Source organism: Phyllostomus hastatus, unplaced genomic scaffold (assembly GCF_019186645.2).
Source record: "Phyllostomus hastatus isolate PE091 unplaced genomic scaffold, TTU_PhHast_1.1 phas_contig_283, whole genome shotgun sequence".
In the NCBI taxonomy this organism is placed as follows: Eukaryota; Metazoa; Chordata; class Mammalia; order Chiroptera; family Phyllostomidae; genus Phyllostomus; species Phyllostomus hastatus.
Window position 1 is genome coordinate 1,391,084 of NW_025333833.1, and position 11,775 is coordinate 1,402,858.

At 70.8% G+C, this 11,775-nt stretch overlaps 1 protein-coding gene across 2 annotated transcripts in view; it reads left to right on the forward strand.

Moving 5' to 3' along the window:
- PBX1 (PBX homeobox 1) overlaps positions 1 to 11,500 on the forward strand; it is a 179,457-nt gene extending 167,957 nt beyond the window's left edge. Inside the window, exons 7-9 of one of the 2 annotated variants that reach the window (XM_045838533.1) lie at positions 1,709 to 1,821; positions 2,952 to 3,041; positions 10,611 to 11,500. In XM_045838533.1, the coding sequence (XP_045694489.1) occupies positions 1,709 to 1,821; positions 2,952 to 3,041; positions 10,611 to 10,703 (296 nt within the window). In that variant the 3' untranslated portion in view covers positions 10,704 to 11,500. The remainder of the gene's footprint in view (positions 1 to 1,708; positions 1,822 to 2,951; positions 3,042 to 10,610) is intronic. The other variant, XM_045838534.1, reaches the window with a different exon arrangement.
- Positions 11,501 to 11,775: the final 275 nt, after the last annotated feature.

Here is an 11,775-nt window from a genome sequence, read left to right on the forward strand (position 1 = left end):
GGAAGAGCGTGGCTTCCGGCATCTAGGTTCCGTGCAGACTTCTGTCCCTGCGTGCGGTTGCTGCCTCCAGAGACACACCGGGGTCAGGGGCCGGGTCGGGCGGTGCGCGGTGCGCAGCGACTGTAAACGCTGACGCGCCGGCCTTGTGCGCGGGTCGGCCGGCGGGTGCCCATCCCTGGGTGTCGGGCCGCCCCTCGGAGGTCTCTCGGTTTCCCAGCCTGGGCACGGGCGCCCGCTGAGCCGTCAGCCGGCACCGCGAGTGTGTCTGTCCCTGGCGTGTGACCGGGGGAGCGCGGCCCCAGGGCACCGGCGCAGTGAGGGCTTGGTGTCCCGGAGACGGCTGTTCCCAGCTCTGGCGACGTTTACGTGAGGGAGTGTTGTCCCACGTACGGCACAATGGCTTCTGGCGCTTAGGTCGTGATTCTGGGGCTCGGAGGGGGATCCGAGAGGAACGGCGGGAGGGCGTGCAGGCCTGGGCGGCCCCGGGGTCACCGTGAGGCTGCGCCGAGGCCTCTGCCTGCCCCCCGGGGGCGGGCTGCCGGTGCCACGCGGGCGGCGGGGCGGCCAGGCCAGAGCCGGACCTCGGCCGACCTCGGCCCACCACCCCCCAGGCCCAGCTCCGCCAGCGCCTTCGGGGGAGCCGCACAGAAGCGCCGGCCGGCCTTCCGTTCCTCGTGGTGGGTGGCCCCCGGGCTGGGAGCGGAGTGGGTTAGAGCAGAGGCACGGACCCCGTGGGGCAGAGCGAGGGCAGGAGTGCGCCGCCCAGGCGAGCCGGGGCGGGAGCAGCGGCGTGGCACTGACCTGGGCCCTAAGGTCTCCCCTCTGCCGGGCTGCCTTCGCAACTCGTGCCGCGCGCCACGGCCTCACCTTGCACGCTGGGCTTGCTTTCCTAACGCGCTGACTGCACGATCCCTCGGGAATGACGCCCCGCTTCTCCACACCCTGGGGCTAGGTCACGGCAGGGTCGGGGCCAGGTCCACCCCGGGGTCCGGGGCACGGGGCGGGCCTCCAGGCTGACCCCGAGGGGGGCCCGTCCCTGGGAGGGGGCGCAGGTGGCCGACTGCTCTTCTCCAGGCCCACTCGTGATGGCGACGACAACAGTGATCGTCACTATTTCACGCCCCATGCACACTCGAGAGCCCCTGGCCCGTCAGTGCTGCTTCCTGCCCCACTCGGGGGCCGGGGCGGGGAGGGACAGCCCACTCTCACAGGGTCTCCCAGTCCTGCAGTCCTCCTGGGGCTGTGGGCCCCCCAGTGAGACGGTCCCCTCCTCTGGGCATCGCTCACGTCACTGCACTGCCCCGCGCACCCCTCCCCGGGGCCGTCCCCGGCGCGGAGGCAGGAGGGCTGGCAGCAGCATACGTAGGACACAGCCACACACATGCCCGGCCCACGGCCCCCGGCCGACCCCAGACTCCAGGGGACGGCAGAGGGTCCGAGGTCTGGAGCCCGTCCCCAGCCCCAGGAGACCAAGTGGGTGGGGACGGACGCCCCACCCCCGCCGGGCGCCCCGTGGCACCGGCCCCACCTGGGGAGCCCCCGACCCCCTTGTCGCTCGCTCTGTCTCTCGCTACTAACCAGGCCCGCGGGGCCGTGTGCGTGTCTGTGCTGTCGGGGCCGCTTTGCATGTCGCCTTCCTCTCGGCTGCCGGCTGGGGGCGGAGCCTCTTCCTCTCTGTGATTCAGGTGCCTCGTCCTTTCCTTTCCAGGTTCTTCCAGCTCTTTTAACATGTCCACCTCGGGAGACTTGTTCATGAGCGTGCAGTCACTCAATGGGGACTCTTACCAAGGGGCCCAGGTCGGAGCCAACGTGCAGTCGCAGGTAGGGCCCTCGGCCGCGCCGCTGCCGCCGCCGCAGAGGGGAGAGCGAAAGCGAGCCAGGGGGACGGGGGCGTGGAAGCCAGGCCCCGCGGCCCGGCCCGGCCGGAGCGGGGCAGAGACAGCCGTTGTCGTGGTGGGGAGTCCCCCCCCACGGGGTGACCGCGTCGGCTCTGGCCCGTCAGTCGCGTGGGGAGGGTGGGCGGCGTGTCCTGCGCGCCGACGGGCGGGGTGCCGTGCGTGTCCCGCGCTGCAGGCCTCCCTCTCGTCCTGGGTCCTCCGCTCGGCGCTGGCCGTCACGGCGGTGCCTCCGAGGGGGCAGGTGCTGCAGTGCCTGGCGTCCCCCGTGAGGCCCAGAGACCCGCAGCCAGGAGACCGAGCTCACACCCTCGGTGCTCCTGCAGGTCCGGGGCCTCCGTCTCGGTGGCCGGTCTCAGGCCGTGTTGAGGAGCAGGAGGGAGGCCGGGTGGTGGGAGCCCTCGCGCCCCCCGGGGCAGCTCGCCTTCCCCAGGCCCGACAGGCGAAGGTGGTGGGCGCTCTGGGTCAGCAGGCCGGGGCCTTCCCGACCCCCACCCGCCCAGGGTCCTGCCGGCACACGGAGGGAAGCATGGTCCAGACTAGAGCGGCCGACCCTCGAGCCAGCCCTCGCTCGGGGAGTGGCCTGGACTCCGGTCTGAGGAGCCGTGGTCAGACCTGGGTCAGGTGACCGGACAGCGGGCCGTCATTCGGTCCTCGGAGGAGTGAGCCCCGCCCACACTGCATTCTCAGGGAGGGGCCCCACTTGACTCGCACGGGACGCCCAGCAGAGGGAGGCTCCCCGGGAGACGGGGCGGGAGGGACGGTCCTCACCCCCGCCCCGAGCCCCGCGCCCGGCGCAGCTTCGCTGAAGAGTCCGGTACAGGGTGGGCGGTCCTGCACATTCCTGCTTCCCGCGGCCACGGCCCGCCGCCCTGAGCCCAGACGGGAGGCCGGTGGGGCTGGTGGGGGAGCCCGGCCTCCCCCGCGGGGTCCTTCCCGGGACGCCTGTCTCTGGAGCGGCGGCCCCGCCGGGGGGCCCACGTGGCACCCGCGTGGGGCGGCCGCTCGCTGTCCCTGCGCCCCCCTGACTAACCTCTCCTCTTGTTCGCCCGCCAGGTGGATACCCTTCGCCATGTTATCAGCCAGACAGGAGGATACAGTGACGGACTCGCGGCCAGTCAGATGTACAGTCCGCAGGGCATCAGTGTAAGAGACTGCCGTGCCGCGCTCCCCCGCCCGCCGTCCCGAAGCCGCGGGCCCCGGTGACACCCAGCAGGGGTCACCTTGGCTTGACGGTCACCCACCCTCTTGCTCGTGCATCAGCCACGCCAGCGGCAGCACTCTCCCCACGGAAGCCGTGGCAGCCGGCAGCCACGCGGCCGGGCTGTCAGACCCGATCAGTGTTGGCGTGGCACCGGCGGCCACACGCCCGCCGCTGTGCGGGGCTGCCAGATGGGTGGCGCCGGACACGGCAGTGGCTGGGATGTCGCCACGAGGCGGGTGGGGGGCCGGGGAGGGGCAGTGGTGGCCAGTGCCCATTGCACCCAGGTCTGTGGTCTTAAAGAGAAACCTCTCTCCGACCCGGCGAAGGGCGGTGACTGAAACACAGAGCTAACGGTGAGGCTGAGGCCGGGTGGGCGGGAGGGGCGGGGCCTCTTCCCCGGCCTCGGTGCTGGGCGGCTCCTGGCTGGCAGGGAAATCCGTAGCGACAAGCCATGCCGCGCGGAGTGAAATCGATCGGACAGACGGAGGAGAGCCGAGCGCAGACTCGGGACAGCCGTCCAACCTGATTTCTCGGATCAGCCGTCCACCATCTCAGCCGCGGTGACAGCGGCTGGGACGCCGGGACGCCTGCCCGGGGAGGCTGCCGTTCGGAGGCGGGCGCGTCCCGGCTCGGGGGGCCGCGGGGGCGGTGGCAGCATGGCTGGCTCGGGCCCCCAGGGAAAACCAGGGCTGGTCGTGGGGAGGTTTTGTTGTTTCGCTGTGGCGACGAGGATGGAGGACGAAGGTGGGGGTGGGGGAAGCAGAGACCAGCCTGACGCGGTGTGTGCCCCTGGCTGGCACGACCAGGGTGCGGGGTCCTTGCTGCAGGCCGTTGTGACCGTGGCCGGAACAGCCCCAGCAGAGCCCAGCCGCCTCGCCCGGCTCGGGGCGGGGTCCCGCCAGACCCCACAGGGAAGAGCTGGGCGGTGCGTCCGGTTCAGACGCTCACTGTCCGGCAGAGTCTGGGCTTGTCCCGGTGAGCTGCTGCCTGGCCGGGGAGGGTGGCGTCCCCAAGGACACGGTCCAGGGAGCCACATTCCACGCCAAGGGGCCTCTCCCACCGTTGGTCCTCGGGGAGGGGACTGGCCCCCTATGGCGGCCACCACTCCCCGCCATCACCTGTCTGTCCGCGTCCGTCCACACCCTCTGTCCGTCCGTCTGTCCGTCCGCCCCTCGTGGGCTGCCTACCTATTCTGCGGTCAGCGGCGCACCTTTGCCGAAAGGACCGCTGCTGGCGCGGGAGCTGCCAGACAGAGTTCGGTGTGTGCGCGCAGCTCCCTCCCGAGGTCACGGTTCACACAACTAAACGTGCACACGCACTGCGCCAGCTGTCGCACACTCGCGTGCAGACCTACTGCCCTCACTCTCTGGCGTTCACCCCGTCCTCACAGTCTCAGAAAGCAAACCGGACGAGAAAGGGAGGGAGAGCGGTCACCCACGGAACAGTCTGGCTGCGACTGTCCCCATCCTGCCGGCGGCCCGCCCAGCCCCTGAGGCCCCGCCCACCTGCTGTCCATCTGTAGCCCCTCCCTCGGAGGTGCAGCCACACCCTGCCCAGGCCCATTGTCCACCCGACGGGACAGTCTGTTCTGCACAGGTCTGGGGCTCTGACTGGGTGTGTCCGCTCTTAAAGGGCCCGCATCCATTCCCACCGCAAAAGCCGCCGGAGGCTGCAGAGCAGAAGCAGGTGCTGCCTGAGAGCCGAGTCACAGCGTGGCGTGGCGTGGCCTCCCTCCTCGTCTTCCGCGGCTCGCCCCTCGCTCTCCTTCGGCCTTTCCCGCAGCCCCCACCCCCACCCCCACACCCCCACCCCCCCCCCCACACACACACACACACGCTCAGGCTTCTTACTCATCAGCCGGCCCCGAAGTGCGCCTGCCTCGTGCCGTGCTCCACGGGGAAGCGAGTGTCACGGCCGCCCTCGGCAGCCTGTGCACGGGGGTTCTCCGCGAGAGGACGGGGCACACTGGGGAGGCCCCGTGAGAGCGAAGGCTGTGCTGGGGGTGGGGGTGGGGGGAGGGGAGGGGCGGGAGGACAGCTGGCCGCGTGCTCAGGGGCCGGGGTGACTGGAGGCCCCCACGTCCACCCTGGGAGTGCTGATTCGCAGCCTCCCCGCGTGCCCGGTAGCTCCCGGCATCTGCCGGCATCTGCATCGGCCCGCTGTGGAGACGGAGACTCGGGGTCTGAGGCCGTCTGCGTGAGGTGGGGCGTCCAGGGGACCCCCAGGGAGCACCGTCACGGAGCTGGGGTGCCGCCCCACCCCTCCGCCCCCCGCAGACCTCCCCCACCCGCCGCCCCGCAGGCAGATGGAGGCCCACCCCTGCCCCGTGGGCTCCGTGAGGGGTGGGAGGACCCCCCAGGCGGAGGATCCACCGTGTTTCCTCGTGGTGACAGTTCGGAGCTCGGCTGGCGTGGAAGAGACGTGGTGAGGGCCCAGGTTTGGTTCCTGCCGCGTGTCCTTCCAGGGCGGCGCGTGGACGTTTGAGATGGGCTGGTTCTGGCGTGGAAATTAAGTCTGGGGACTGTGCCGGAGGCCCTCCCCGGGCACAGCCTGCTCCGCACCGCGCTCCGTCACGTGGCAGGGCAGAGGCCGGGCCCCGGTGTCTTCGTGGAGACCTGTGGGAACCCAGACGCGAAACATCAAAGGCTGCCCCTCTGAACCCGGGGCAGCCGCGGGAGAAGAGGGTGTGTTTGCCTGTTCCCTGGAGCGCACAGTTCGCGGAAACCCCGGGAGTGGGGTGCCCTCGGCCCAGGAGGGAGCCTGGGCAGGGGCCACATCACCGTGCTGGCCGGGACCTCCGTTCGGACGGCCCCTTCTGTCAGCACGGGACCCTCGGCGGCGCCAGGCCCAGGGCAGCCGGAGGCCCCGGGACACAGGAGAGGGACGACGTCAGACCAAACAGAGGAGGTGACGCCCAAAGTCAGGTCGGAAGCAGCTGAGAAGGTGAGAACAGAGCGGTGGGGAGGAAGAGCGTGCCGCCCCTGCCCTGCGAGCCGCAGGGGGGCGGGTCGAGGGCGGGACAGCGAGCACGGGGCGCAGGCCGCGAGTGCCACCGCAGGTGGCAGCACAGTGGGCGGGGGCTCGTGGGCGCGGTCCCCGCGGCTGAGGGCGCGCACGCAGGGGCGATGAGACACATCGCGGGGTAATAGAATAAGCAGGCTTCATAAAGCAGTAAATTAAAGGACGATTAAAAACAATATGGATAGGAAATTAACCGGCTAAAACGACGTTTAATAATTATATTAATAACACTTACTGACTTCTCTCTCTGTGCTAGGCAGTTTACGTGCGTTAACTGACGCGACTCAAGTTCATTAGAACAGTCAGGGTGGTTCTACAGCGCAGACAACAAAGAGGCGTCGACGCGCTAGCAAACCGGGCAGGGGCCGTCGCGGGGCCCGGAGCTGGGCCAGCCGCCGCTCCTCTGTCCACTCACTCGTGGGCGGGTGTTGGCGTGGAGGCGGCCGCTGGGGGTTAGGGCGGCGACGGAGACCGGTCTGCCTGTCCCGGGCACCTCCCACCTCGTCTGGGCAAATGGCTCTGTTCGGCCTGCAGCCCTCTGAAGGGGGCACAGCCAGCGAACACCTGTCACGGGTCAGTGTTCTGGGGGGGGCTCCGCCTTCCTTCGCTGGGCGAGGCCCCCAACCCAATGGGCCCGGCGACCGCCGCGGTCCCTTGTCCAGTCCTCTCTGGGGACCGGCCAGGGCGCCTCGGACGCTCAGACAGAGACCCGCACTGGAGGGGCCTTGCCGTCACACACTTCGTTGAAGTGTCGGCTTTCCTCTTTGGTGCCAGATGAGCATGTAGCGCGGAACTTGCGCAGAGAGCAGGGAGACCACACGGAAGAATGTATCTGCCCGGCAGCCATCCGGCGTGTGTGTGTGTGCGCACGTGTTCCGTGTGGTGCGGAGACGCCGTGGCCTCGTCGGACGTGTGGCCTGCTCGTTTTCCGGGAAGTCCGTTGCGGATGCTTCCGTGCCGTCGGCCCGTCTCCCAGACGCGGCTCCGACCCCTGCCTCGGGGCCTGCCGTGGGGGGGCGTGACCCGCCGCCCCGGGCCCTGCGGTGGGCGCGCACTGGGAGCCTGCTCTTCCCTCACTCTCGTCACTGACAGTGCCCTGGCCGACAGCCCCGCGCAGGAGACCGAGAGTGTGCTTTCTGTCCCCTCCTTGAGCACGTCTCTGGACACGGAGTGCATGGGTCAAGGGACACGGACCGTGAACTTGTCCCCTGGGCACCTCTACTGAGTTGTCGTCCCCCCCAGCAGTCCACGGCCCCCCCACCCCCAAACTCGCCCCCGCGAGCTGGGGGTGCTTCCGTTTGTCAGTCACCGAACCACGAACTGGCGTCCCGCGTGGGTCCGACTCCCGTCTGCGTCTCCGTGGCTGCCGGGGAGGCTCTCCCCGGCACTGGCCCCGCAGGCGTGCTCTCAGGACGCCTGCCTCTCCCGCACGGCTCCCCAGACCCGCACGTGGGGAGCTGCCCGCCGGTGCCGTGCTCGGAAACAGCTGGGGAACGGAGCACGCTCTGTCCCTGAGTGCTGGGGGCTCCTGTGGAGGGTGGCCCCCACCTTCCTCCCGACTGTCTCCGCGGAGACTGTGTCCGCGGAGGGTTCTCCGGAGTGAGAGCTGGACCGCGCCCCCGGGAGGAGGAAAGGCGGGCGGGAGCAGGACGAGTGTGGGCCTCAGAGGGAGGGAGAACCAGCGTGCGGTCAGCACACAGAGCTCCTCTCCCTTTTGTCCGGCGGACGAGACACCCAGGGCTGTAGGGCTGGACCTACCGTCTTCCAGCAGAACCTGCAGGTGACCCGAGCATTTGCCACGCCCCTGGTGCCGCCCTCGGTCTCGGCCGCAGTTAAGTGTGCCCCTGGGTGGGGCACGGCCAGGCGGGGGGACAGCTGCTCGTTCGCACACACGGGTGCTTCCTTCCACCTGCGCGGGTCGAGATGGAGTCTGTCCGTCACGTCCGTCTGCGGCACCTTCTTCACCGGCCGTGAGCAGCACCTGGCCCCGGCCGTCGGGCTCTGAGGTCCCGTGACCCCCGCCCTTCTCCTTCCAGCCCCTGAGCCCCTGCGCACGTTTCTGGGACCGTCTCAAGGGGGCAAATTAGCATGTGGGGTCAACCCGCTGTGCTCGTGGGAGAGAGTGAGTCCCGAGTCCTGGGGCGTCCCCCACGGCCGTGACGTGCCGAGGGGCGCAGGACTCGAGGCACACGCATGGTGTCCAGCCTTCGCTCTCGTCACGTCTGTAAACGGGATTCTCCACGTGAGGATCTCCCCGCCCCTCCCCCCAGCAGAGGAGGCGCGGTGGAGGCGGCCCCGCTCTGCGCCCCCAGCCCCCCCGAGTCCCCACCCCCTCTGTGCCCCCAGCCCCCACCCCCATGGGCCCGAGGACCGCCCGCACCGAATGGCGCTGGAGAGCAGTGAGCAGCGTGCTCCCCGGTGACAGGGCAATCAGGGCCCTGAGAGGGGCGGGCGCGTGGGGGGGAGGTGAGGGCCCTGAGGGTTCCCGTTGTGACGGCGGCCGTGCCTCCCAGAAATAACAGCCCTCCAAATGAGAGGCTGCCAGCCCAGCCTTTGTGGCCCTGTCTCGGTGATGGCACCCAAATTGCTGGTGGTGTCCTCGGCGCACTTGCAGACGCCCGTCCCCGGGACGTGGAGTTGGCGTGTGACTCTCTCCGGGGCCTGTCACTGTGGGCCTGGCAGTCCGGGGGCGGGGGGGGCGGGGGCACCTCCTGCACCGGCAGACGGGCGACGGTGGGCTGGCCCGCGGTGGCCCCCACGAGGGTGTGCGCGTTCCGGTGGACCCGGTCACGCGGAGGGGCGTGCGGTCTCGGGGTGCGCCTGAGGAGACGGCGCCTTTCGGCAAAGCGAAGCCGAGTCAGAGGCCGTGGGAGTGGAAGGACCGCCGGGGCTGCGGGGTCAGCCGGCGGGCGGCTCGTCGGGGGCTGAGACGTGCCCTGCGCTCGGGCCGCCCCGGCTGGGCGTCGGGGCGGACGCCGTGGGCGTCCAGTCCAGCCGCCCCTCCCTCTGTGTGCGCGTGGGGGGGCGTGTGCACAGTCCCTTCCTCGGTGCCGTGTCGCCTGAGCGCATGTCCGCTCCGTGAGGAGACGGCGGGAGCTGTGTGTGTGCCCACGGCGTGCGGTGCGCTCCGTAGCTCTGAGCGGGGCTGTTCACTCGGACCCACGCAGTCTCCGCCCCGGGACACCCAGAGGCAGCTAAAGCAGCCCAGCCGGTTTCCCTCGACCTCCGGGAAGCTAATGAAACAAATCTCCAGTTTTAACTCCGTGGGGACCTGGAACCTCCAGAGTCCCCGATCTGCGGGGCGTGGAGGGCCCCGCGTCAGGGCCGCGTCTGCCCCGTGAACCGAAACGAGAAGGCTCGAGGCCCCGCCTGGACCTGGCGGCTGCATCGCCGCGTCCTGGGGTGGGAGTGGCGTGCGGGTGGGTCCCAGCCCCGAGGGGCGAGGGGCACGGGCCCTCAGGCTGCGTGGGACCAAGTGTGTCCTGTGCATCGTGGGACCCCCGCTGCTCAGCAGCGGTGACCTGGGGACTTCAGACTCTCCTCCTCGTCCTTGGGCCTTGTGGAGACCAGCCCGAGTTGCCAGGGGGTGTGAGGCTACGGGGCCGCGGCAGGCGGGTTCCGTGTATGTTCTTCCAGCCGATCTCCCTGGGGACAAACCAGAGGGATGCAGACGTCGTCCGTCACGGTTACTTGCTCAGGACAGGCGATGCAGTTCTGTGTCGCCGTGGCGCCTGCTCAGTGGGAGAAAGCCCGCCCCCCCCCCTCCGGGCAGGAGACGCACCTGGCACCAGGCGCTGCCTCCGCTCGCCCCCGGGCTGTCCCCTGGGCGCTCACAGCTCGGCACAGGCGGTCAGTCCGGGTCGTGGAGTGCACCAGCCCGAGACCACGGGCCCCACCGCCAGCGCCCCGAACGTCCCTATGCCTTCTCTGACCCTGACCCTGACCCTCCAAGCCCCTGACTGACACCAGGGTCAGGCCAGGCACCGTGGGGAGTGGCCTGTAGCCAGGGACCAGCCGCCCGCCGTGTGCTCGCGGTCTGGTGGGCGGTGCAGGCCTGGGCTGGGACGCGCCCAGTGGCAGCACAGGTGCCTGCCGGTCAAGAACAGCCGGAGGGCGGGCTGTAGGGGAGACGTCGCCGGGGCCCACGGGGCTCGCCCACTCGCGGTTGGAAACAGTCCCGGGGGGTGGGGGGCGTGTCGCTGGGCACGTGGTGTCCTCAGGGGGCGGAGGGGCACGAGTGGTCCCCGCGTTACAGGAACTCCTGGGTCCCCAGGTGGCCGAAGCAGGAAGCGAGGTCAGGGACATCCTGGGCCCGGCAAGGACACGGGCCCCCGTCCGGAAGCCCCTGGACGTTGAAGCCGGGTGCGGACCGAATCCGAAGGGCGTTTCGGAAAGGTCCCGGCTCGAGCTGGCGGGGAGGGCCCGGGCCGTGCCTGGGCCCGTCCGCTGTCGCAGGGGACTGACTGGCGTCTCTCCCTCTTCCCTTCCAGGCCAACGGAGGCTGGCAGGACGCGACCACCCCCTCCTCAGTGACGTCCCCCACAGAAGGCCCCGGCAGCGTCCACTCCGACACCTCCAACTGACCTCCCCGCCCGCGCGCCCCGGCCCGGCCCGCGCCCGCTGGCGGGGCCGAGGGGGGCGCCTCCCCCGCCGGAGCGGCCAGCCTGGAGGGGGGAGCAGCCAGCAGACACGCGCGTCTCCGCCCCCCTCCCCGGGGGACGCTGCTTCAGCCACTCTGGACACCTCTTTGTACTCCGTCCCCTCTTTTCTGGGTAGAAGCCGCCCTCCCCGCCCCCCGCCGCCCGGCCCTCGCCCCGCCCTCGGCCCCCGGGTCCCGCCCCGACGCGTCACTGAAGGGTATTTTCAGCAACTGGAGGAGTTTCAGGAGGAAACACGCAGAGGAAACAATAAAGGTGTTGGTGCGTTCTCACGCTGCTGGTCTGAGGGGCCACGTTCGCCTCACCGAGCCCTCGCCCAGGCAGCCCTCGTCTCGCCGCGGTCACTGCCTCTCACCGGAACTCGCCAGGCCACCCGTCCTCGGCCTCCCCGCCCCCAGCTCCGCCCTCCTCCCAGCCCCGTGTGCCCTGGGCACTGCCACAGCCACCGCCCGGGCGCGGCTGCACCGGGCTGATTCCAGGCAAGAGGTCAGCGGCAGGAGAAGGGCCGCGTCCCGTCTTCCCGACGACCCGGAGCAGCCGGGCCCAGAGGCGCAGCCGGCGGAGGCCAGAACCCACTGCAGAGCCCGGTGCGGGCGCGGCGCGGCGCGGCGAGGACGGTATGGAGCGGAGGAGAGGGTGGCGCCCTGAAGCCCGGACGCCGCCCCGCACACACGCGCACACGCCTGCAGGCACACACACGCCTCTCACGAGCACCGCCTGAGGCCCGTCACCTGCGGACACCCGCGCCGGCCACTGTGGCGTCTCGCCTTGCCGGCCCAGCAGAGGGACTGAGCGGCTCCTCGGGCCGCTCCCAGACAGAGGGACCGTCCCTCAGCAGAGGGACCGACGCTCCGTGCCGGCAGCACCCAGCACCTGCGCCCCAGCGCCCGCCCGGCATGCACGAGCCGGGTCCCCAGTGTCCTCGCCTCCTGCTCATGCCCCCCGAGCCCCGGGGAGCCCGGCGCGGTGCCGACGGCGTCTGCCGAGGGTTCGGTTC